Source organism: Callionymus lyra, chromosome 11 (genome assembly GCF_982586985.1).
Source record: "Callionymus lyra chromosome 11, fCalLyr1.hap1.1, whole genome shotgun sequence".
Lineage (NCBI taxonomy): Eukaryota > Metazoa > Chordata > Actinopteri > Syngnathiformes > Callionymidae > Callionymus > Callionymus lyra.
In genome coordinates this window covers 19297777-19324581 of record NC_141828.1, presented here as the reverse complement: position 1 = coordinate 19324581, position 26805 = coordinate 19297777, and the positions used below count along the sequence as shown (strand labels likewise).

General features: G+C 38.9%; 2 protein-coding genes across 4 annotated transcripts in view; both read right to left on the bottom strand.

Moving 5' to 3' along the window:
• Nucleotides 1–8665, bottom strand: part of LOC148069546 (methylated-DNA--protein-cysteine methyltransferase-like) — an 89418-nt gene extending 80753 nt beyond the window's left edge. For 2 of the 3 annotated variants that reach the window (XM_087802223.1, XM_087802225.1), the window contains exons 1-2: nucleotides 8621–8665; nucleotides 6066–6214 (exon numbers count right to left, since the gene is read on the bottom strand). In XM_087802223.1, the coding sequence (XP_087658349.1) occupies nucleotides 6066–6202 (137 nt within the window). In that variant the 5' untranslated portion in view covers nucleotides 6203–6214; nucleotides 8621–8665. The remainder of the gene's footprint in view (nucleotides 1–6065; nucleotides 6215–8620) is intronic. The other variant, XM_087802224.1, reaches the window with a different exon arrangement.
• Nucleotides 8666–15144: 6479 nt separating this feature from the next.
• LOC148069544 (receptor-type tyrosine-protein phosphatase epsilon-like) overlaps nucleotides 15145–26805 on the bottom strand; it is a 150377-nt gene continuing 138716 nt past the window's right edge. Inside the window, exon 22 of the mRNA XM_087802207.1 lies at nucleotides 15145–15158. The gene's annotated coding sequence lies outside the window, so the exon portion shown is untranslated. The remainder of the gene's footprint in view (nucleotides 15159–26805) is intronic.

Below are 26805 nucleotides of genomic sequence, written 5' to 3'. Positions count from 1 at the left end.
TCATCTCCCCGCATATTCCGCCCTGGTATGTCACACGTTGTAGTGCTTCTGCGTGTTGCAGATATAGAATCCAATCAAGTTCCCAAAACAAACTAGCGCAACCGCAGCGTCGGGAAAAACTTCCAGAGGAAGAGAAAAAAAAAAAAAAAGATCTGCTTTTAGCATCATCTCGACGGCTCTGACTTCCCTTCGCCCAGGAGGTCCCGTTTTTAGAAAAGCACAACATGTGCAGATTTCCATCAGTGTGAACGTTAGTGCCTCGTCTGTGCAGGGGCGGTTTACAGGTAGCGTGTTACACAGGTGTTGGTTTACACAGGAAATGGCACATGCAGCCCTGATTGGGAGGATCCCGGGAGAGGGGCGCATAAACATAGAGCACAGATGGGTCCAAGGGCCAGTGGGAGCAGCACCTTAATGAATACGCAGCTGAGTACTACACTTCACAACATGCAAAACAATATTCCGGGGCTGCGGAGGAAAAAAAAAATAGCACAAAAATTGTCAGAATATCATTACACTATGAATTATTCATACACTACCTAAAGAGACTTCATCAAAAGTCCCCTTTTTCTTTTCTGCTTAACTGATGATACCATTCTCTCAAGAGAACTGTGTGTTTTTATGACAAAGCATTTTAGTTACAAATGTAAGCAGTTTACCCCACTAGTGTCTGTAAAGCTTAAAATACTAATATATGCTGATCAGAATTTTGCGGCGCGCGCTGGATTCAACACGGAATAAACAGAGCGAAATGTGTTGAAGGAACTATAATAGTTGTGGCGACACATCGCGGAATTCTCACATCATGTAAACAGACAGCAAACAAATTTACCGCAGCCACTATTCAGTGTGAACCGGCGCATTGATTCACAACACTACATGAGTGTGAGAAGTAGAAGAAGAAAAAAAAAAAAGGAAAGATAAATGCATCACCTCAGATATTTCACACTACCGACGCTAGTGTGTAAAAAGCTGTTGTGACAGCTTGGGTATTAGGGCCCGGATAGATGGAAAATGTCTGGCTGCTTATGAATGCCAATGTGGCGGGGTGACGGCTTTGACACAAAAACACTCCACCTCAGAACAATTAGGCGGTTCTCAGGCCCCCGTCCGCTGTTGTCGGTGATAATGGAAAGCTGTGAGGATAACTGGTGATAAATAGACTTTAACACCCTCCTCCTTAAGAGCAATGCCGTCCTGCACTCCTCTCATATGCTTAACTAATCATGACCATGGCCGGCAAAAATCATACAAAAGACTAATTACTGTTGTACTTCACTCCAGTCTCAAAGGCCTCTTATATAAGGACTTGGGGGGTTCTCTTGCCTCCTTTCTCCTCTTGATGGGTATTTTTTTTTTACGAGTAGGCCTCGTGCTAGACAAAAGCGTTTAAAAAATGGTGATTGCTTTCATCTGCTTTAATTACATTCAGAAATGGCATTTCTGCCACATAATACAGCCCTTTTGTTTCAGAATTATCTGGCATGGGGAGTAAAATCTACAATATTTGACGACGCTCCCGAGCTAAATCGCCTCTTGAAATTGAAATATGCTGGCGAAATACAAAATAAAGAGGCCGCCTTTTGCGTGCTGATATACAGGGAAGCTCCTTGGCTTCCTGCAGGATTCCATTATTATGCATATCCAGGTAGAAAGTTAATTAACCCAAAGCTTAAGCTAATTATGGTAGCAGAATGCTATCAACCAAACGCTTTCAGTCAGACAGCTGTCCAGAATTTCATTTGCTAATCATTTGTCTTTTGCGGGAGCATATGGTACGTTTCCCCCGCTATCACAGCAACAACAAACAGATGAAAATCATTAACTAAAAACAATGTGAAGAATCAGACGCAGATTTATGTGGCTTTGTGGCAGAGAGAGGGAGAGGGGGAACAAAAAAAAAAAAAAGAAAGAAAAAAAAAAGGATTTATGGTCTGGTAGGTGTGAAGATAAATTTTGGTGTTAGCCACTTAGGATTTTGGGCAGATCACATGACCCGGGCTGTGTGCTGGGAATATAGACGCACAAAAGCATTGTTTGTATCTAAATGCAAATGAGGCGGAATGTTTATCCATGTAAAAATTAATTGCGATATTCTATAGAAGCATATTCAGGGGGGCTTATTCCGAACCTTTTTTTTAAAAGCTGAATAAAAAAAAAATAGTTTGATTCTGAGCTGGGAGGATTTCTTTCTTTAAACAATTATTTCACAAGGAACGCACCGTGCATTTTTTCTTTTTTTTTGACTTCTTTTTCATAAAAACATATCAGAGAGGCTGTTAAGGCGTGATTGATATCAGCATTGCTGCGCGACATTATCAGGCAATAAAGGCTACTCAGGTTCTAATGCAACATGTCATACACAGGCTCCGGCAGTACATTTCTATTGAGGACCTCACAAGCTAAATTGCTTTTTTCCTGCTCCCCCACATCTCAGACGGGGCTTGACAGACAAATTGATCAAAGCGTTGTAAAATAATATGCCCACAAAATGTCTCGGGGCAGGAGTCCAGGTCTTTTCCCTGCCATTTTTCACATTAATAATAAAAAAAAAATAGCTCGGCTGCACGGTTTCCTCAGTATTACGTGTCTATGTGAGTGGAAAAGCATCATAATTCAGATAACAACAATCTCCTGTACGCAGAATGCAAGTCATTTTTCTAAGAATGCCACGGCCATGCTAAATACCGGGGAATAGAGGGGAAGCTGGTTACAAGGGGAAGAGGGTGGGGGGGCTTGTGCGAAAGGCCCCAACAGGGGTTGTTGTGATGTAATGAATTTGTTCATCTGATGGTGCCTTCAGGGCTGTCGTTAGACTGGCAGAGGAGGTTGATTTCAGGAAATGTTCCTTAGATCCGTTAGGAAGCAAAAGGGGCTCGAGACATTTCTATTACAAAGAGCTGACGGTCACGGTGCGTAAGCAGTACTTCAAGGGCGTTTATGTAGCTATAATGGCGTTTATCAATAACTATCTATCAATGCCACAGCTGCTTTTGTTGCTGTCCCAGCAGATCCAGGACATCTGTGACTTCTGGATTATTTATTAAGGAGATGTTTAATTGCAGCAACATCTTTCACTCTGCTTTGATTGAATCCGATTTTCAATCTTCATTATTTCTTCCCCCCCCTCCCCGTTTTTATATCTACACTCGATTAGATCCCAGCACATTCATTTTGAATTGTATAATTCTATACGACAAGTCAAAATATCTTACAGCAATTATTCAAATCCAGTTTTGAATGACATTTCTGCTTTCATTAATTCATTCAATGTCCTTAAGGTGCACGTTCCAAGGTTCCACATATCAAAATAATTAATATTAAAAGCATGTTTAACATCAAATAATTTACACACCTGAGACTGAAAATCCATGCTGTTGATTTATTTTCTAAATGTTATTCAAACGTTTAAAGGTTCATATTGAAATAAACCTAAATATAAAACGAAATTAAATTGTTTTGAAAAAAACAGACAATAGTAGTAAATAATTTGGGGCCCAAATGTTTGTAAAATATAAATAATAATAAACCCTCCACAATTACAGCTTTTCTCACATTTCAGTAATTATTTAATATACCTCATAGTGGTGTGTATTTGCAAGAATCTGGCGATACCATTATATATTGTGATAGTGTAGGAACAAGGATATATTTGTAGTATTGTCGAGTACTTGACTCTGATTTTGTACAATTTACCATATGACCAAATGACTCTTGACGAAGTAAGAACTGCTTTTAATTGTTTTAAACCAAAATATGTCCAAATATCAGCTTTAAAAGTTGCGGGAGTAGACTGTGTCCTCTCGTACTCAGTCATCTCTGGAATCTCGAAGGATTTCATTGTTCCTTTAGCTGCGACGCTAATGATTACGCCTTCTAGCGACCGGAAGTTTCATTTTTACACAAAAATGAACAAACACTACAAATAACTGCATGTTAATTCTAAATAATTGTAATGATGAAAAAAAAAAAAAGATACAATTTTTATTTTTAAAACCCTTTATTTAAAGATAAAAATAATCAAATCTTAATAAGCTAAAAATAAAAACACCCCTAATAGCTTAAATATTCACTATGATTATAAAACCTTTTACTGCCATTTTAGGTTGAAGGTGTGGAACCTTCCATGAATCAGGTATTTTCTGAGGTACAAATGTGCAACATTTATAATAAAAAAAAACAAGATCTTAAACATAAATAAAAAAACGGTTTTACTATTTAAATAGTGCTGATTACAAATTTTAAAAAATTGTGGAGTGCTTTCCCTTGGCCTTTTATATTAACTATTTTTCTTTTCTGTCATTTTTTAGACTTTGGGGTAAATAATACGAACTGTTGGCTTTGATTCAGTTATCTTGTAGCTTTAAACTAAAACTAAAACACAAACAATTACTGCCCTAACCGCCTTAAATTAACAGTTCATCTTTTGTAGCAACAACGACTCCAAGGACGTTTATGAAATTATATCAACTGAAGTCTAAATAGGGATAACAAGGCAAATGTTTTGTAATTCGGTTAAAGACACAAAGTGACTCTTGTCTATTTATTAATCTGAATTACTGCAGTAACCTAGCAAACTTCATAACTTCCTGCAACTAATCTGTTTCATAAATACTGATATAGAGCTTCTTTCAGGTTCTACGAAGATGTCATCCATTTTCATTATCCAAAACATGGCCTAGAGATCATTTATCACCCTGACCGCTTAAGCCAGAACCAAACAACATCCAAAGCCTTGTTTAGTATGTCATAAATAAATCAATGGAAATGGCTGATCTGAACTATTACAGCTACACGCGGGCTTTTGTGAGATCTACATGTAAAGCCGGTTGGAAAGATAAGCCTATATTTTGTCACTTTATCTCGCCTCCCTTAATGCCTGTTTACATTGTGTTACTTCATATATCTGGGCTCTGCTTTTCAAGCGCTCTGACAGTAACGGCGGCGGGCGATAAAATCCGGACATTTTCTTCAATGATTTCAAGCTCACACCTCGGAGAACATACGGCAGTGAGATACAAGCCTCACTTATGACCGACATAGCAAATGATATTACACTGAGAAATGATCTAGTGATGCGAATCATTAAATTCATTTGCATATCACCGCTGAACCTGAACACACAAATTAAACCCTGTTCACAAGGAGACGGGGAAAGGTGCTTGCACATGGTTACAGGACATCTTCCATAATCAAAATTCCTTATTATTAATTTCCACTCTTCAACTCATTAACAACAAGTGGAATGCTTTTTTATTGCATGATGAATTTTAGGAAATAGCGGATAGACAGTTGAGCGGGGGAAACGCATGTCGAGGCGTAATATACAAGGTCATTAATGAGTTTCCATAAATTAGAATTTAAACATACATTTTCAAATGCGGAACTTCCTATCCGGCTGCATTTGGAAATGGTTTAATTTCCCAAACCATTCAAGTTTATCAAATGTGAATCTAGGATACATGGGTATTTAATTTCGATCCAATCAAATCTAATCCGAGTGCTAGCATGTGGACCTGTGGAAATAAGGAATAACTACTTATTAATGCTGGATTTAATCAGTTTCAGTCGCTTCAGTAGGGCTGTCAACACTTTGAGGGATGGATAAAAAGGGGAGGAAATGCAATCACATATTACATTCCAGAGTGTCGGTTGACAAACCCGACCACTATATTCAACGCGAAGGAGACATAAATAAACAGGAGAGAACAGTCGGCCACGCTCCCCCATGGCCTTCGCTGACCCTACAGACATCAGCTCTAATCAAGTCCCCGGTGGGTAATAAACAAGTTATTTTTCTGAGATTTCAAATATACTGCGGGAAGAATCACAACCACATGCCATCAGAAATCTAATTTCAAGCCCAACTGTATTCTAGTGCCCCTCATATTTCTAGTGCCGGCTCATATTTGCCCAACTTTCTCCCGGATATTTCTTGTGGGATCTACAAAAATGCCCTGCTTCCAATGAGGAATGGTGGCACTCCATCACAGGAGTGGATTCTGTCTGCCTGTAAATTTCACACCTTTGTTTATCACGTCACACAGCCCGCTGTTGTACAGTACCTTTCAGCAGGTGCGACATCCATTAGGATCTGGATGGTGTGCACACCATTCTCACATCCGCTGACTTGGATCTTCCCCAGGGGGCTCAGCAATGAGATGGTCTTCTGAGTGCACCGGCTCTCCCTCTGCTTCTTCATCTCGTTGCCCTGCTAAGGAAGCACAAATTACTGCGCCTTCATTGACATATTCATGTGGCAACTTCCACAATTTCCCACACATATTTGCATTGAATGATCTATTGAAATCAGAGAGCAGCCCACCACCAGATGATGACTTACAAATTTGAACACCTAGCCTCCAAACAATGTCATGATGTGACTTGATCCTTGCATTACTATCCAATATATCTTTTGTGCATGGGAAAGAATACGCCTATCTAACCAATAAATCGCCCATTTTTTCCCCTCTTTCTGTTCTATATATCACATAAATGAGAAAAACAATGCAGTCTGTTCCCTTGTCTGGTGGGGGATTCCCAAGATAGCTCGACATTATTTTCAATCCGTCATTTTTGGTTGATGGCCGGGATGTTTTTCTAGCATTAAATTTGTTCCTTAGGGTGCAACTCCGATGGGATTCTGGTTTCCAGCCCTTAACAACAGCAAAAACGTGCAGCTTTTCTGACGACTGAGATGGATACTGGCAATAACCAGACAGCAGTTCCTTTTTTATTTTTACTTTGAGGGAAGGAGAGATGATTGACTATGTTATATGTGAGTTTTTGAGAGATGGGGGTTATAATAAATAAAGGTCACATTGATTGGAAGAGTTTCAACCGCCTTTTCTTTCTCAGGACCTCGATCAAAAACATATCTGTTATATATATATATATATATATATATATATAAAACAGATATATATATATGTGTGTGTTGGTGTGTGTGATTTACAATACACTCATTACATTAAATGATGTAAGCTTTTAACACAATTACTATGTTATAATATATTATATTTTATAATATGAAGTAAATTAAGAAATCAAGTTAAATAAAATAACTTACACAATAACATGCAAAAATCAAACGGTTTCTTGGGACAGTAAGATAAGCATCAAACATCTAACAGTGAAAGAAAGACACAGTAGGTTACCTCGCATCTTTCAAACACCTCTTTTTTAAGGTGCACAATACTTGCTTAGTTGGACTGATTCATGTTTTTCTAAAATGTTAAAATAATATTTGTTTTTTGTCCTTGATTAGCTGTATGAAATAATTAATCCCTAGAGTAAATGTATTTAGCACACTTTCTAGTGTATCTTATTGGTGTGTTTTCAGGTGTCATTTATTTATATAAAGTTATTTATGTTTGTTCTGAGGACAAAGTGGTGTAAAACTCAACATTAATTAATGCAGGCCTCTATGTGTTATTAATAACTTCTGGGTTTGAAATCGGTCATTTCTGGGTGAAGGTTTAAATCACTCAAAATTAAAAACTCAATGTTCTACTCACCCTCATGTTGACTATGGCTTGTATTACATTCTGAGTAATCCGTTCGTTTTTGGAGTTATAGAATGGACTAGAAGCAATCACGATATTTACCCGGAATACTTCCTGTCTGTGTAGTATCTTATTCTTTAAACTTCTGCTACAAACAAGCTTAAAATATAGACTTGCTTAAGTTTTTAACGGAACAATTCTCCTTGTCAAGGTGCGACAAAAAAAGGAAAATTACAGACGAGCAGCATGGATGAGCTTGGATGTTTTAATGATGATTTTGAGCGCCAGTCGCTGCATTAAAATGGATTTAAATGTGTGCCTATAAAACACAAAACTAAAAGGGATTACTCTGGAAAAATAATCCCAACCTTTATTCGACATGAGGGCGAGAAGAAAATGAGTGGAATTTGGATTTCAAGTTAGAAAATGGCTGTTGTCAAGTAAGATTGATATAAACATAAGTTGTGTGTCAGGAGGAAAAGTTAAGGGAAGAAAAAAAATGTATATTTCAGCAAGACTGACACACAAACACGTCTTGGTATTTGATCATAACTTCCACAACTTTCTTGTTTTCTGCACTTCTCAGTGTATTCATCTGGGGGTTTTGCCTGCAACTGACAAATATAAGCCAGTTATTCTCTGAGCTGAAACAGTAGTACAGTGCAGTGTCTGCATCTAACCGATCTGCTAATAGACTCGCAGTCACAATAATGAACTTTTTGCAATAACGTCCTCAGCTAATAGTCTGCCCGATTAAAAATAACTCGCTATCTTCTGTCCGACGTTTACTCGACACTAGACAATAAACAGCTTGTGTTGTCTGCGAACATCACTGGCACTTCCATCATGCTCGTCAATCTTCAGACTCGTTTCTCATTAAGCTGGTTCATAGTCAAACCTGCGAGATTAATGGAGTAGAAAGAGCTCTCCGGCTGTGCAGGTGTGCGAACGCAACACGTGTTTGCTTCTTTTTTTTCTTCCCGTGGAAATATGACCATATTGCAAGAATTACACTCTCATTTGTTTTCCGTGGACGTTGATGATCGACGCTAAAAACATGTCATCAATACAAAAAGTCTAACGAGATTGTGTGCGTGTATAAATCAAAGTCTTACAGACGTGCTTCGGGTACCGACGACGTCCACTTGACACTAGTAAACAAACCTGACATGTGGTTCACTTCCTGTTCCTAGTTGGCGCGTGGTCAAGTCGACCAATCGCGAGAGGGCATGAGCGGATATTGATTGGTTGATGGAAACAAAAGTCCGGCCCACTTTTTTTTGATTGACACCCAGTCCGGCTGAGAGATTTAGGGTCAAAGTTTGAAGGTTTTTCAAAAATGCTGTCTTTGAATTATATTTCCTTTTGTCTATAAAAGTCTTTAAAGTGAAAAAATAATATATTACAGGAACATGATTGGTTTAATTTATCTAGATAATCATATTTTATACAGAGATAGCAAGCAATATATTAGATAAAAATCTAAATAATATATAATTATTATTATATTATTATAATATAATATAAGAAAAAAGTGACTTAAAATTTAAAATTCAAATTTTACTCATTTTCTACTCACCCTCATATCGACTAAGAGTTGGGATAATTCTCACAGTAATCTGTTCATTTTTAGAGTTATAGACAAAACTATATGTTCATTTTAATGTATCTCAGTTGTCTTAGTCTTCATTTTTGTCCAAAAAAACCTTGTCTAGTAGTAGTCTTGTATTCAAGCCCAGACATGAGAAAATAGGCTATTATTTTTATTTTATTGTATTAAACTATAAATTGTATTTTCTTTAGTCTGATAAAAAAGGGGCATTAAATACTCACAGTGACGAAAAATAAGTAAGTAAGTAAGTCATTTTTATTTGTATAGCGCTTTTCCAGACCAGGGTCACAAAGCGCTTAAACAATCAAAACAATACTCAATAAAGTATATACTTTAAAGGGCAAGATAAAACTGATAACACAACGTAAGGACAAAAGTCCTGAAAAAAATGCACGATTTATTTTATTTTTATTTAAAGTAATGAATAAAAAAAAGTAAATAAAAAAGAAAATAGTTTTTACATGATCTGTTTGACGAGTTTCCCTTTGAGCTCTTGAGGGCCACATAAATACATTCAATGGGCCACATGTGGCCCCCGGACTGCATTTTTTTCCCTTGTCCGATCTGGATAAAGTCGTGTTTAATATAGTTTTCACTTGTCTGTGATCTTATATGGCTTGTAACTCTCATCCATCATACGAGGGACTTAACCGTTCTAATGAGTGTTTGGCATCCGTCGTGCATTGTTTAAAAGTGTCTCTTTTTTGGTTTCTTTCATTTTATTTCCTCAGCTCTCTGCATGCCTCCGTTTGGAATGTGGCGGGCCAGAGTGGGCCACAGGCCCACACCCCATCTCAGTGGTGAGGGTGGAAGCGGGGGAGAAAAACGCCACCCCTGCAGAGACCATTTTGAAATCTGTGAGGATTTCCGTGCCATCTGGACCCGCTGCCAGTCTGCCCCAGATAGTAAGGGTTGGCAACGGTACCCGACGGTGCAATATGGCTCTCTCTTTAATGAACTACTAACTGTCCCCCGTTTTAATTGATGTGACATTTGAGCCATTTATCTCTGACATTTCAATGAAGGATGATTCTCTCGCCTTGCCATTTACTTTTTTGTGCTATTTTCTGAGAGTCATTTGCATTTTTTCCGGCTCTAAACCATGCTTTTTTGTCTCTCATTAGCTAATTAGAGAGATACATGCACAATTAATAAAAATGAACATAACCCAGTTTGATATATACGCCTGACTAGGGACCGTCAGGGAAACACCGCTTTCCTAATGTTCGTCTGGGATGGCGTGGAGGGGATACCTGTGGCCAAAAAGGTGACTTCCATAGAGGCCCTGTGACCTTTAGCCACATACCAACATGTAGCCTACAGTGTGGGGCAACTTATGTTCCCAGCATGGGGAGACTCAAGCTCAATTAATCAGCATATGATTGCAGCGAGCAGCCCCCTCTGCTGGATCCTCTGAGCCACACTGACTTCATTTCAACGCTGCTTCTAGTGGCCTAGGAATGAGAGGCCCTAAAAAAATTTCCCATCAACATTTAAAAAATCCACTGCTATCATTAAGCAAGGAATAATAAATTAAGCCAATAAAAACATGTCTTCTGGCTTCTCCAACAATGAGGTGTTAAAATAAACACTCTTAAAAATGCCGGGAATCGCACAACAATAAGGTATAATAAAGGTGCCAAACCCCGATTGTTTTCCGTCCAAAGACATATTTTTAAATCTTGTAAAGATATCCTTTAAAAACACGGATGACGACTGTTCCTTTGATTGTGAGTGGCATCGTTTGCCAAGGTGTGGTGCCCTGTCTGTGTTGGCAGCCGGGCTGATATCTTTTGTTTGAGACTCAAAAGAGCTCCGCTTCCTGTTCGGCTTCCCTCTCTATTTTTGTTTGCGTCAGGTGTTGACGGAATTATACGTCGCACGGCTTCCTCTTCGAGCGTACGGCCACCAGATGTTTGTGGGAAAAACAACCTTAACCTTTTTGTCACGAGGACAGAGATTGTTTATTAGCGGCTTTTGTTCATCCGGCAAGTGTTTGATTGTCACGGCTCACTCATATAGACTGTCTGTCTCTTGCTCCCCTTTTCCTGTGTTTCGCAATCTCCCTCCTATGTTGGCTATGGGAGGAGTCGGAGTCGTTTAGGATATCAGATATTCTCTTGGAGAGCAGGAACGTCCTGACAGACCGAACAATCACCATCCTCTTACACAGAGTTGTGTGTGTGAGCGTGCATTTTGATCAGCTGAAATGGCTCTCTCTGGGCATGAACATCCAGGAGGTCTGTACAGTTGATTCAGTTTATACACTTTCTTGTGCTGCTCCGTAACAAGAGGCCTGGACCTCAAGAGGCCGGGGACACCCTGGACTGGTCGCCGGTACCAGTAACGACAACCACTCACACACACACACACACAAGTAGCTATTACTTTCTAGACCGCTTTGGACTGCGGCTCTTCTTGCTGTGAGCTGCAAATACTGAATTCTAAGCCGTGTTTCTGTCTCTTTTTAGAGTTAATGATGAGATGGATTCACCTGACAACTTTATAAAAGGTACAGCTTAAGATGAAAAAAGGAAAAAAGGAGTTAAGTCAAGTCAAGTTTTAATTAATAGAGCAGGTTTAAAAACAACCAAGGTTGACCAAAGTGCTGCAGAGGGACGTCAAATACTAACACTAATAAACAATAAAAGTAGTAAGCCTAAAAAACATAAAACGTAAAAACATAAAAAACATTTAGGAAACAATGTCGAGCAAAACAAAAAATAGGAAGCAAACTTAAAAAGCAACCGGAGTCCAAACCAACCTGTATTAAAAGCCAATTTGCCAACTGTAATAAAGACAATTTAAAAAGCTCAATTTGACTTAATTGACTTTAGTTAGAAATTCTGCCTATAAAAAAAGGATTAAAGAAACTAAAAAGCCAATCAGAAAATAGGCCAAAATCCTTAATTTGTATAATTTGCAGGCTGACCAAAATAAGGTGATGAAGTAAAAGTCTGTGCTTGTCCTCCTTCATCAAACACTTACTCTCAGTTACTTATTTTAAACATTAGCATCTTTATAAGTCACAATATCAACATGAACATTAATCTAAAAGGTAGAAAGTGCTAACCATCCAGCGTTGTTTCTACAACCAATTCAAAACAAAACTCATTCACAAAGTGGACCAAAAAAAAAGAGGAAGTTTGTGGACTAGAACTAACTCAATTACTTTGTGTTTGTTTTTCACCAAACACTCAATTGTTCCGTGTCCTATGACATCAGCTTAACTCTTTAAGGAAGTCTCGGTACAACGTGTAACATAGATAATCTAATTTTATCTTCAAGACCCATTATTCAAGGACACATTCATCTACAATGACTTAGATTTCACCAATTTTCATGCAATAATTGTAGTTTGTGCCCTGGGTTCAAGTGCTTTTAAATATATATTTGTTGGGGACTTTTTAGTTGAATAAATCTCCCTCGAAATAAGACTTAAACGCTTGCTTAGATGATAGTTTCTGAGGTGCTATTGTGCCTCTAAATCAATCCATCAAACAAGGGGTAAGATGGCGACCTGTCCTTCTCTTCTTTTTTTTTTTTTTTCTTTTTCACCACAAGACTCTTTGTTATTCCTCGTCTCAGAAGAATAAGCCTGATCACCGCATGAGAAACGCCGCAGCCACAACGACGTGACAAATTTCCCCGTGTAGCCTCCGGTGTCCACTTATTTAGTGTGCCCGTGCGCCGCCGTATCTCCGCCTCTGATATGATGCCGCTCCTCTATTTTACTGTTGACACTCGGCTATGAATGTCTGAGCACTTTGCAAATGAAGAGGCTTGAACTCCTGACAGGCAGTGTCGCTGGCACCATGACACACTGGCCGCACATGCTGTGCGGCATAATGATGACATTAGGATCCAGTGATAATATCAGGACGCACTTCAGATAAATGACTGATAAACCAGGGGTTGTGCCTCTCGTATTACACGCTTGACAGAGCAGCTAATCAGTGTCCAAGTGACTGCTATTACATAAATCATGAGCTCGACTTTGATGCATATTCCATCGGTGTTCCCTATTCATCACGTCATCTGGGGGGGAGACTCTCTGGATGACTGGCTGCCGGGCCAACACACATTTTAAGAGCACATTATGTTTTCATTAGAATCTGATATGATCCATTTCGGTGTTGATTTGATTTCATGTGCTGGGGTCATTTTGGAACTAGCAAGGAGCTGGATTGTCTCTCCTCTGAGGGCTTTTCTAAAAATAAAAAAGAAATGAAATGAATACCCAAATTCTTAATATTAAAAATGGACATGGTTTTTAATATACATCTCATGGAGGACATGGAGGAATTCTTTATCAAATAGTTTGAGGTGTTATTGCTTCATTTAATAAAAAAAAACTAAACAGTGATGAAGATAGAAGGAAAATGCAACGGATGCGAGCCACCATGTATGTTTTATTCTCCACTATTGGGGTCAGAGGATGTGAAGGTGGGGGTGTTAATTTAATCCCCATTCTTACCCAGAGCATGGCCACACTCTCTAAGGAGCTTTATCTCTGACAACTGTGTCAAATTAGAGAGACCACGAGCCCCTCATAAAGAATATGTCTGTCAGACTACATTGTTCCTGGCCTCGGAAATATACAGCTGAGAGAGACAAAAATAGCAGATAACGCCGTAGTCCCACCGTTGGACTCGAACATGATGAAATCATTTCCCGAGTCATGTGATCCTGTCAGCGAGACAAACCGCTAATAAAAAGTCACATGACATATTAGGAACCCTTCCCTCCTCATGTGCGTTGAGAAGTGTATTAAAATCAGCCCCCTATATTATTCCTTATATTCATGAGGTGATTTAATAAAACTTCTGAGGGTGTTAATTAATTCAGATTTAGACCGGCTGCTCATAATTGATGGCGGTGAAACATTCCATTAGCCATGGTGCATAACTCTAGTCCGGGCCAGTGTGATAAGTGCCCGTCATTTATCTCTCCCGGTATCATCGCTGTCCCGCAGTCAAACATGTAAAACAACTCTTAATGTTCTCGGCTGGTCCCCGATGGGTGTTCCTCCCGGTTATCATCATTGCCGCGGCCCTGCGGGGACCTCCTCTGGAGACAACATTTTCATAGACCTTTGACCCAAACCATATTTTCCATTTGAATGGTCTGCCTAGTGAATATTTACAAGCATGTTTAATATATAATAGATCTCATCTGTGCGTATCAGGAGTCATTTTCTGCTCAGTCAGGTTCTCGGCCCCCCTCGCTTGAGGTAATATTGACCCCTCTTTAAAAAAACAAAATGACCTGTGCCTCATTTAGGCCAAGTAGTATGCATACACTCCGTACAAGTCCTGAGGGCATACATGTTTATAACAAGAGGAGCTGGCTGTCTCGAATGTAAACATCTTAGCACTGTAATATTGTATCAGTAGAGTCCCAGAAGGTGGTAGATTTAATAATGTGGGTGGATTATATAAGAGAGAGAAATAAAGCAGTAATTTGAAATTGTTTGGGGACCTTTTGTGTCAGTGGTTATGGAGGCTAAGGGACAATTCCATTCCCTCAGGCCACTGTTAAAAAGGCAATGACTTCTCTGGTACACGCGCAGCATTTTGGAAATCTACATGCATTACTAGCAGCTCCGGCTTTTATCGTGTGATTAGTAATACATAATACATTTGATTCTATTATCGTGAATGTTGAGAGGAATGAATGAAGGATGTGAAAGGAGGAAGTTGATGATGAATAATGGCCACAGCGGAGTCCTTGAATATACACATTTAAGAGTGAAACTGATCTTAGTTTTCTTTCTCGGGCGCTCGTACGACAACGTGGCTTTTAATCTCTTTCTTGCCGATGAAAGTCCCAGTAATTGCTATATTTCCCTTTTTGTTTCAAGGACCTTTGATGATCCCTTGGCTTGCATCAGAGGGCAAAGTCATTAGCGGAGAAATGAGCTCGAGTGAGGAGAAGGAGATTGCGGGGCTCGCAGCGTGATTGGAAATTTTGCTTCACATTGCATCCTAATTCGAATGGAATTGTCAATCTTTAACTTACAGATAAAGAAAATATGAATGAATGTTTAATTTGTTTAGAATTTTAATCATATTAGTCTTTTTTTTTAATGCTGCGTTTTCGATTGCTTTATTCAACACTTTGAGACGACTGTGTAAATTTAAATTAATCCACTTTGGGTTTTGATGAAAATTAGTTTTATAAATTATATTAAAAAAAAGGAAGAAATTCAGTCGCATGTGTATTTTGGATGGTTTGATATTTAAGCAGCACAGACAGTCACATAATACTTTTGTATTATTTTTTTTTTTAATTAAAAAAAACAATATGGATTTATTTAATGTGTGTTGGAAACAAGAACAATTTGTAAAACACTTTTTAAAACTGTTTTTTTTTCTTTACATTTATTTATTTATCTTTAAATTTGTCAACCTTCATTTATTAATGGTAATCTTTTCAATAACATACAATTTACACTTCCATGGTTTTACTTTAACTTCATGACAAAAGGCAAAAAAAGCTGTTTTACTCTTTATGCAAGTTGAATTTATTATTTAAATGGTTAAAAAATACTCCATTGCAACTCGTGGTGAGTCCCAAATTGCACACTTATACAGTTGCACTTAATATTTTGAGTTCACAAGTGTGTTCACACGAAGCAGTGTCCGAAAATGTAGTGCGCTATGAGCACTTAAACGGAGTAAATTGAGTGTGGAACGATGGACACTTTCCACACTCAACGACCGCCATCTCAGTGACGAAGATGACGCTAAACAAACGATACATCAATGACGACATCTAAGGAGCAGATATTTGTGGTAATGTCTTGAGAAAACACTATTCTTACCACAAAACAACACAACAATAATAAAACAATGAAAAATAACTTAATGACTTGCGTTAGTGTTGCAACCGCCGATTGCAATCGGTGTTAAAAAGTAGTAGAAGAAGAAGCTGTCAAGTTATTTTCGATAAGTGTGTAGCGTCAGTGTTTGATTTGAGACAGCACTACCTTTTGAAATCTTAGAGTGTACCGTGAAGCAGTGCACTTAGAGAAGGGCGCCGTTTGAGACACAGCATTGCAACAGAGGGGCTGATCCACAGATTGTGGGTGATTAACTAATGTTGTGTCGAAGCTAAAACCAATGCAAAGTGATGACTATTTAAATCAGAGATTGTGTGTTTCTAAGTGTGTGGAGAAAGTGAAAAAATCGAGCAAGTCTGCAAGGATTCATAAATATAAACAAAAAAATAATGTATTTATTCTAGCCTTTCTTTTTCCATTTGATGCATGATACTAATCATCTACTCCAACTACCAGTCTTTAGTTGAATCTAAACATTTTTCATTATTTACTTTATTATTATATACTTTCATAAAGTGCAGTAATTTAAAATCCAATGTTGCAACTGAACAGTTCAATCATATCAAGAGATAAAGATGATGTATATGCCATAGGTGGCGCTATGGTGCAGTGGTTAGTGCCATTGCCTCTCCCTGTGTTGCGTGAGTTTACTCTGGGCACTCTGGTTTCCTCCCACACTCCAAAAACATAAAGAGGTTGATTGGGAACTTGGGGGAATATTCCTAAAGTATGAGTGTGTGTGTGAATGGTTGTATGTGTTTGTGTGTCCTTCGACAGACTGGCTTCCTGTCCAGGGTGTCCCCCGCCTCTCACCTGAAGAAACTGGGATAGCCTCCACCCTCCCATAAGGAAATAAGCAGTAGAAAATAAACTAATACTCAGGGTCCCCTCTTTGTAAAACTATATTAAGTGGTTTGCAGAAATGTTCATTTTGCTGTGGAAAACTATTTAATTTAGATTAAATTTGATTTAATTTAGATTTACTCAAGGTTTACAGAGCAAACTCAAAGAGGATGGAGAATTATGTCAACGCGACACAGACAAGTTGGTTTCAAAGGATCACGAGGCAATACTCTCAGATATTGAAATGCGAGTTATTATATTAAAAAAGGCGATGACTCGAATGTTTTGTGTTGTTTTTTCGAACGCGGCTCTTCAAGCGGAGAAAACACAGGTCTCTAACCGAGTCGCAGTTAGAACGCCGCAATCATCATCCAGTTGTTCGGGGGGGGGAGGAGGAGGAGGGGGTGTGCAAGGACATGTGAAATATGAATTCCTGTCAATCAAAGTGCGGTATACAACGGCGTGTTGCGGTTGGGTGACGGCGCCTCTTTCATGTAAATCACAGACATTAGAAATAAAAGACAGGCCTGTTGACTCGTTTCATGCTGGGAATTGGTGGCCCAGCATGTGTTGCTCTGTCTGTGCTTCACTCTCCTGTGGAACCGCTCGTCCCCCGGGTCCTAGCACTGCTCCCTGGAGTGCACTGCATATAATTACCCACAATCCACCCTGAAACAGCTCTCATTTACAGTAATCAACAGTCTGCACTTCAAAGGATTCATGTGACATTAGATACTTAGAGCCAGCATGTGCTTTCTTTTTTTTTTTTTAATTATGATCACTAACTCTCGGTTACCTTCTGAATCCAACTCATTGCCTTTTTTTTTTTTCTCAATCTATTTATCTTTTTCGTGCCCATTAAGAAATGATGAGGGCAAAGATGATTCTGATAGGAACTTCAAAAGCAGCCGTGGTTCAATATAAGGTCTCAATAACAGCAGCATCAGTGTGAGAGAGAGAGGGTGGTGGTGGTGGGGGGGGATCATCAAGGGCTTAAATTTACATGACTAACGAATTCAAGTAAGAAATGCAAGATCATTTGATCATTTGGCAGCATGATGGTGGTCTGTGTGATAATGGTCATTATCATAAGCTGGAGCCATCATTAGGCTTGATTTCAGATAATGGTCAGTGTGGAAACCATTTTACACAAAGAAAAAAGCCTCGCGCCCATTAAAGACATATTAAGTGAATTAACTCGGCATCATGAGTCGGGAGCCACTGTGTGGTATTACTCGGAACTTAATGTGCTGCTAATGTGAAGTGATTTTTCCTGACTGGAGACATGTTTACATTCATAACACTTGGCTAGAGTTGGGGAAACATCAGCGCGAGCATGGTGACCTGTGTTTCCAAACGTGAGCTACGACATCAACCTGTTTCCTACTCTGTCAGTTCTAGTCATTTCCAGAAATTATATGAAATCATAACGATTACTGTAGTCTCAGTGGAATAATAAACACGATATAATACATAAAGTGATATTGTTTTCATATCTTTATGGTATATGTGTGCAAGAATATTGTTTTAAAAAATCGTTTTATTATTTTATTTTAAGCTATTTTTAATATAGATTTAACTGATTCAAAATCAAGTGTCATATCATGTCCATAACCATATATTCAATATTCAAATACTATTGATTCTTCATATTATCTTTTTAAAGCAGAAAATATACTTAACAAAACACAGTTTAATAATCTCAGACACATTTTGAAAACAAAATCATATATGTTTAATAAGAATTGGTATTTGGAACATTCAATATTTATATTTTTATATCAGATAAACTGTATAGTTTCTACAAATATTCGACCTTTCAGTGTGACCATGACTTGGTCCATCTGTGTCTAGATAATCTATTGATTTGGTTGATTTGTGAAAATGTTAAAGAATAATGACCTCAGGGGCCACATTTACTACAGTGGCTGCTGTGAGGGGCCATCAAGTATGAATAAAGGGGTGTGTGGGGAAATGACAGTTTTGTCTTAAACTCATTCCTGTCCCTGTGTCCTTCTTTACTACCACCAACTATCGAGACCAGGGAGGGGTCAGTTCATTGGAACAAAATTGCAAGAAATTGGTGCCGTGACCCGGAATCGAACCGGGTTACTGTGGTTCCTCGTAACAAAACCCCAACAGGTGAAAATTAAAAGTTTATATATATAGTTTTTTAACATGTTGTAAAAGCATTTTTCTTTGAAATATTTGTTTTCATTATTAATGGAAATGTGTTTTAGGGGCAATAAATACTCTCAAAAAATATAAAATAGAGGACGAAACTCCTATACTAAAAACCCTTTTGTCATATTTAGACTTTCAATTAACAATAGAAATAAATATATATATAAAAAAATGATCTTTGACCCCATAAGGGCCACTTAAATATCATCAAAGGACTACACTTTTTCCATGTCTGACAGAGATAGTAATACTAATATTTCTTGTATTCACAGGATCCTGGCGATCCTCTATCTAAGAACATGTTTGGTTTCATAGACACGACAAGATATATAAAGTGACCGACTAATTCAAATATTCCTCTTCCGTTCACCTCTTGGCATCAAAGAGCTTTGCCACATCCAGAGAGACCACCTTCAGACATGACATGTCTCGAGTGGCGAGCGCCGCGTCCTCCACAGAAGCTGCCTCTGACCCTCTGGCACTACTGGGCCTCATCATTGCCGGTCCATTAGGAATGCTGGAGCAGGTCTCCAAACGGGGTCCAGCTGCACCACATTACTCCTACCCCTCACTAGTGGCAGGTCCCCTAGTGGCCAGGTCATGTCATGGCATGGGTGCCCTGTGAGTGAGCTTGTACCAGGTCTGCCCTTGACATGCCCCCCTTTACTCTTCCTCCGCCTTTTTTTTTTTCCCCCTCCGCCGAGAAGGCAGAGCAGACCGTCCGGATGGGGCACTGGGGGTGCCAGCTGGTGCCAGCTGCGAGGGGAGATATCCAAGGTGGCGGACACCTGTCCTAACTCATGCCCCCAGCTCCCACAATGCATCTGGCGCAGCCCCGCAGACCCATCGTGGGGAAATGAGGCGCTAACCTTGAGGAGAAATGCTCCCAGCGTCGCATTAAGAGAGGCTCTAATTGCTGAGCGCTAGCACTGCCAAATGACATTAGGAAGTGCTGTCGTTTACTTTAACATAATGGCTCAGCGTGTTTTTTGGCCAAACTTCCTTCTTCCTTCTCGGAGGTGTTTCGCCGCGGTGGCCATTTTGGCCCTGTCATGAGCGATCAGAGGGAAAACCCCCCCCCCCAAAAAAAACCGGGATGACAGAGATTTCCTCCGATTTCTAAAAGACGTTTGAAGGCTGAGCATCAGAATCTGTGATGAGGAAAACACAGCAGACTGCCTCGTACCATGAACCCACCATCCATGTAAATAGCTGCCATTTGTGAAGTAAGGAGTGCATTAACTGTACAAGCCAGATGAGTAATTGTATTATTCATGCAACCCCCCTCCTGTTTTTTTATTCCAACCAAAAAAAAAAGTGGGCATACTTATACGTCTTTGTCATTTCAAAGAAATACTAACCCGGTCCACTCACTGTGATTAAATTAAAAGAGCATGCTCATTACATTATGCATACCGAAATAAGAATAGCCCTGACCAGTCTGTGGCTCCGCCGAGAATGATCACATGTTTCTCTGCTGTGCTAGATTTTTGGGGGCACCCATTAGCAGAACAAAAATCACCTTTGATTTAATGAAAGGTCCTCATTTGCTTACCGGCTCTCTTCACTTACGGGCACATGGTTAAATTAGGCACCCCCACCCCAAACCCCCCGGTTGAAAAAAAAAGGAGACGCCGTCCCCTCTCTTGCCCGGATAATGCTGTGATGATTCTATGATCTGGTGTTTCAAGTCTGCAGGAGTGTCAGGAATCCACTGCAAGGTGCTTCTAATTGCAGATACACCTCAGCACTTGAAAGTAATGAATGTGAGCACGCTGAAACCTCCAAGGATCAAACGCTAGTAATACATCATCAGTTCTGAAAAGGGTAATTCGTTTCCCTTCGCCAAGCAAAATATTAGAAGTTCAGATAGGAGGTTTTTATTATTAATTTATTCTTCCCCCCCCCAATACATGTTTTTTTGTAATTGAAGTGCTATGAATAAAGCAAGCCATATATCTTAGCCAGCACCGTGCATCCTTTTGACTAGATGAGGGATTTGAGTGTGTAAATATTGTCTGTAGCGAGTCACAACAAGGAGGATTCCACCTCAAACACACTTTGCTGATGTGTTTGATTGGATTTTGAGCTGTGTATTTCCCCAGATCACCACTAATCATATTTTATTGTATCTCATCTTAGATCTGTTGTGTCGCTTACTGTACTTCAGTTTAGCTCCAGTCAGGGATTTTGTTGGAAGTTTTGTTCAAACTCGCCGACTCTCTTGACAGGTGTTCTATAATGGTTTGAGTCGAGCGCCGCTCACTTGATCAAACTGAGGTATGTTTATGACTAACAATGAAATTAACTGCAAGATGTCCAGTTCATCTTCTGTCAGCCGTAAACCTCCTGTGTCGACCCTTTTAATGTCCATCTTTTTTAAGCTGCAGCTCTGACGTTAAATATTTCATCAACCTTAATGTCTGTGACTCCTAACTTTGTTTCTGAACTTCTGCACTTGACTATACCATGGACCTATTATGTCTGATTTAATAATGATATGAATATATACGTATATATATATATATATATATACAAATTTCAATCATCATCATCTTATGTAACATTTCAATTAAATTCTATTCTATTCTATTCACTTCAATTCAGTTCAGTTCAGTTCAGTTCAGTTCAGTTCAGTTCAGTTCAGTTCAGTTCAGTTCAGTTCAGTTCAGTTCAGTTCAGTTCTATTCACTTCAATTCAGTTCAGTTCAGTTCAGTTCAGTTCAGTTCAGTTCAGTTCAGTTCAATCCTATTCACTTCAATTCAACTGAGTTCAGTTTAATTCAATTCAATTCAATTAATTTCAGTTCAGTTAAATTCAATTCACATCAATTCAACACAGTTTGGTTCATTTTAATTCCATTCACTTCAATGCAACTCAGTTCAGTTCAGTTATTTAGGATCAGTTCAGTTCAGTTCAGTTCAATTTTAATTTATTTGATTTTGTTCAATTCAATTTGTTTTGAAGTTTCACATCATAACAAACACTACAGTTGAAGTAAGACTATGTTGGAGAAAAGAAAAACAGATCCATTACGAATCAACAATGAGTGATTCACAGCGTGACCGTTGCGAGGAAAAACTTCCTTTTAGAAAGCAGAAACCTTAAGCAGAACCAGACTCAGTGTTGACGGCCTCCTGCTGTGAACAGCTGGGAGGTTGGATGGGAGGTTTAGGTTTAAGGGATGAATGGAGAAAAAGATTGAAGAAGGAAACAGTAAGAGAAAAGAGGAGAGTATAGACTTGGGCAGCCCATTCCAGGGAGGAATTACTAACATTTACTAAATATGATTTTTACATAATCTTTCATCCTTAGGATTGTGAATTTACATTATGGTTAGTTTTTTTTGCATTTTGTTGAATCAAAAGAAAGTTTTTCTTCTAAAACGTCTAACAGTTCTATTAATTCAAAAAGTTCAAAGTTCGCAGCTTGTGTACATATAAACAAATAGTGTAAAAAATAATAATAAAATGGGAGAAAATATGGGAGTAAATTATTTCCAGTTGTGTTTAACAACAGACAAATACATTTGTTTTTCATTCAAATAGTTCCCCTTATTGATTCATTACTTTTCTTCTAATATTATGATACTATTGTTTTATATTATGAATATATTATGTATATGTTTAGGATTATCCATTGCGTGAAGTAAAAGCTTGGCTAATGCTAGGCTATAGCTAAAGCTATTAGCAATAAAACAAGCATATATTTACTTGTTTTGTTGGAAGTTTCGTCACCAAAGAAATTGTTCACACAAATTGGACTCTTTATGTTTGAACAAGGGTGTTAAAGACTCTACAAGAGTTTTGTTCAGCTTTAATTACACGATCCAGCGAAGTATTTTGAAACAAACACATTTTTATGGTGCTTCACTGACGCTTCATTTGTTGCCACAGCAGCTTATTTATGTGGTGCTGTTTAATGGTGGCCCTTCAGTGATTCACTGCATGTAAAGCTGGTCTGGCGTGCTCCGCATGCAGTCATCAGGCCGGAGGGACTCCGCCAAAACAAGTCGGCTATTTCACCAGAAGACAAACCTCTTACTGCTGGTTGACCCATGTGGCCACCGAGCTGCTGACCCCGGGAACACTGGGGTAAGAAGTTCAAAGCCCAGCTGTCCACGTATGATCTCCCCGTCTAGGCCACGGCCGTGCACCGCGGGGCCACTTCCCCCCACCGCCCTGGTCCAGGTCCTCCCTCACAACAAAGTCATGGCACGCTATGCTTCTTCAACGGTGCTTAAAATGACCAAAAACTCAGTTGAGCGCAAAGTGTTTGTGTATCCGTGGGATGTAATTTACGGCCTTGTGCTGAACGCTACCAACCTTGTGCAGGGACCAGTTTTGCGGCTGCTCGTGGCATCTGCTCAGACGGCCACTAAGGAACAGGCATAACAATGTGCCATTCACGGGCCAGATGATGTCCAACTGCGAAGAAGCGATTGGACAGGAAGGGTATCAGAAGGGCGTTCGGGACAGGAGAGTTTGATGGACTTAACATGAAAATAAACTGGGCGATAACACCTCGAACAAAAGATGCGGAGAGAAGATTATAAATTAATCAAGGGGTCTTATTATCGCCGCGGAAGTTCTGCAAACATACCACAGCACAGGCTGTCGCTAACAGACCCTCATAATCACAGGCACCACTGAGCTTTCCAGGAGACTGCCAAAATCCACACATTGCCAGGCAGGTTTAATGTTGAAGTCTTTAATATAGATTCCTCGAAAAAAAAAATCCACTCTTGTGTGTTATTTTCTCGCTTTCCCTCTTAGTTCTTCTTCTTTGCATCACGTTGACCTTGATTTTCGGTACATCCCATTGCTCTGAGAACAATTTGACAGCTTGACTAAATAATGTAACATCATTTGGGATCGATGTGGTTTAACTTCTGCAACTATCTGATTTCTCATGCTGCGTTCAAGGTGGCAGAAAACCCAATTTTGAGGTTCCGACATTGTGCAGCATTTTCCCCCCACACTTTCTTGAAAATGCAACACTTTTAAATTTAACTTTATTTTAAATAAGAGCTGCTATCGAATATAAAAAATAAGTGTAAAGTAACATCTGACACATTAAATAGTTGTATTATAATAATAATAATAATGTAAATACCAAAGAAAGCTCGATTTTTTCCCCCTAAAAGACAGAAAGAACATTTATTTGAGTCACAACATAACATCTGAATGTAACATAATTTGGGATTTATGCGGTTTAACTTCTGCAACCCTCTTGTGATTTTCTTAAGCTGGGTTCAAGGTTTTGACATTGTGCAGTATTTTCCCCAAATTCCCTGCAAATGCAACACTTAACTAAACAAAAAAAGAAGTGTAACGTATGCTGTTACAATCTGAACCATTAAATATTTGAAATATCATTTCTGATGAAGTACTTTTATGGAGATTTGATGAAAGACTAAAAAAAGCATGTTCTGCTAGTTAATCCCAATTTTCAAATACCCAAAAAATGTGTTTGATTTTTAAAGAAACAGATAAAAATGTATTTTATTCATTCATTTATTTATTCATTTTATGTGCAGCTTACTCTCTTATGGGGGCCACGGGGGTATGGAGTATATATAAAACCTGAATATGGTAACTATATATATATATATTTATATAAACATTTACTCATGAGGAGAATAAAAGAAAATGTAATAATACTAAATAAAGTGTCAGAAATTGTGCAAAAAGATAGGTTTGCTGCTGAAAAACAGCAATACACACGGATCATTCAGAGACAACCTAAAAGAGAAAATAGAAAACACAGCAGATAAAGCTCATCCTTCTGACTCTTGTGTGAATGATCGTGCCTACAGTTATATAGATATAACATGAGTCAAATCAATGTGAAGCGATCCTAAAGAGGAAGAGTCCAACTTGAAAAGAAGTGTATTATTTATCAAGATATTTTGGCGTTTAATAACTAGCAGACAGCTTCTCGTCGGTGCGTAGGAGGTGGATAATAGAGAATAGATTTGGTTATTTCAATCTGAAGTCCAAGTTCTGGTCTTCAGCTGGAGCCGGGTCTTGGCGACCTGTCATCTGCGGTGCACAGTTAGGAGGTGGCTAACCCCTCGGGGGAGAGGGGAGGCTGCTGGGGGGTCTGAGGTGTAAAAACCCAGGAATTTCAGCATCTGATAAATGAGTCTCTTCCTTACTGCATATGGTATGTGTTTTCAAGTGACTCCCCCCTGGCCCTCCTCACAACCGGCAATCCTTCATGAGGAGTTCAGGGGCCCTCGTCTGTACATGGGGGCCCCTGTTTTGTTGCCAAGACAGGCCCCCTGCATCGGCGGCATATGGGACTATATGACGTCTGGCTTTTTTTTTTCAGAGACGTTGTTGCGGTGTTACGAAAGGCTTTCACGTTTGGGTCACTGTTAATTTACACTGACTTCCTAAGCTATTAGTTTGCACAAAAGAGGACGGTTTGTCACTCCTGGACGTACACCTGCTACCTGAAAATAACAGCAGTGAAATTACACAACGCGATGGGGAAAGTCAAAAGGCGGCGGGATTAAATGACATCTGTCTGACAGGTTCTAATGTGATCCTGCGGTACCGAGACACATGAAAACAGCTTTAACACCACTTTGCTTTAAATATAGCGCCGGCTTATGGAGCTATTTCTCCACAAAAAGACTGTATTTTATTGGATGTTTGGCACGATGATGCTTCTACATCTATAGCAGCCCTCGTAAAGTTTAACCAGTGATGTTATTGATGCATTTAGTATTGGTCATTTCTGCGGCTCGGTCGTCTTCTTCACGGACACATGCACCCTCCGGTTATTCCACCGGACCTTTACCTCCTCTCCTATTATAGCGCCCCACTCTCTCCGTCTTCCCAGTGTATACTACTCATTGTTTACTGTACATGCAGGTCCAGAGTAATAATAAATAAGGAGCGTGTGTGCCGTGCCAACATGATTGATTACGACAGGGAGGCAAGGTCAGGATGGAGGAACAGGCTAGGGCTGTCCGACTCATTGAGTTAACACTGTATCCGTATTGTATGAATGTCACCAGCGATCCTGTGATTTATTACTACAGCCACTGCTCAATTCTCTTTTTCTGCTCCCCCCCTTCTTCTCCTGCGCCTGACCGAGATACGGGCTATGAACAGAAGTGTGGACCAAATCGAGTATGTCAGAGCAGGTTACGTCTCAATCGGAATATTTTATTACTTTTGATTTTATTTTAATGCCCTCTTTGAATAAACGTAACATATGCAGGATTCATTTGGGATACAACTTTTCCCTTCTGAACGAGGTTAACGTGGTGGAAATCGGATCGTGGCAATGATGTTATTTAATAAAAATACAAAAATACAGGTATATCTTTTTTTTTATTATGAAACGTTCAGGGGAGAAGATTAAATAACTCACCCGTGTTTGGAAACACATGTTATTCAAATCTAATAATAGATTCAATTTGAGTAGAGATGTATGACTTCTTAAAATTATTTTATTTGATCACAAAGCATTCCAGGTAAGATTTCCCTTATAAATAATCATATCTTATTTATCTGTATATTAATATATTAACAAAATTCAGTGTTTTTACATTATCATGTTTTCAAATATTCTGTGTTTATGCTTTTTTAAATGGTTAAATAAAATGTTATTACGATTTATAAAAGTTCCCTAAAAATCCAGAGAAATAATTATAATCATAAACTTGAAATATAATGTAGCACAGGATGAAAAATAATAAATCATTTTAATTTTAATTCAATTGGACAAATTTGTTATGAAATATACAGATTCATATAATATATATTTATACTTATTATATATCTTTTTACATCAATCG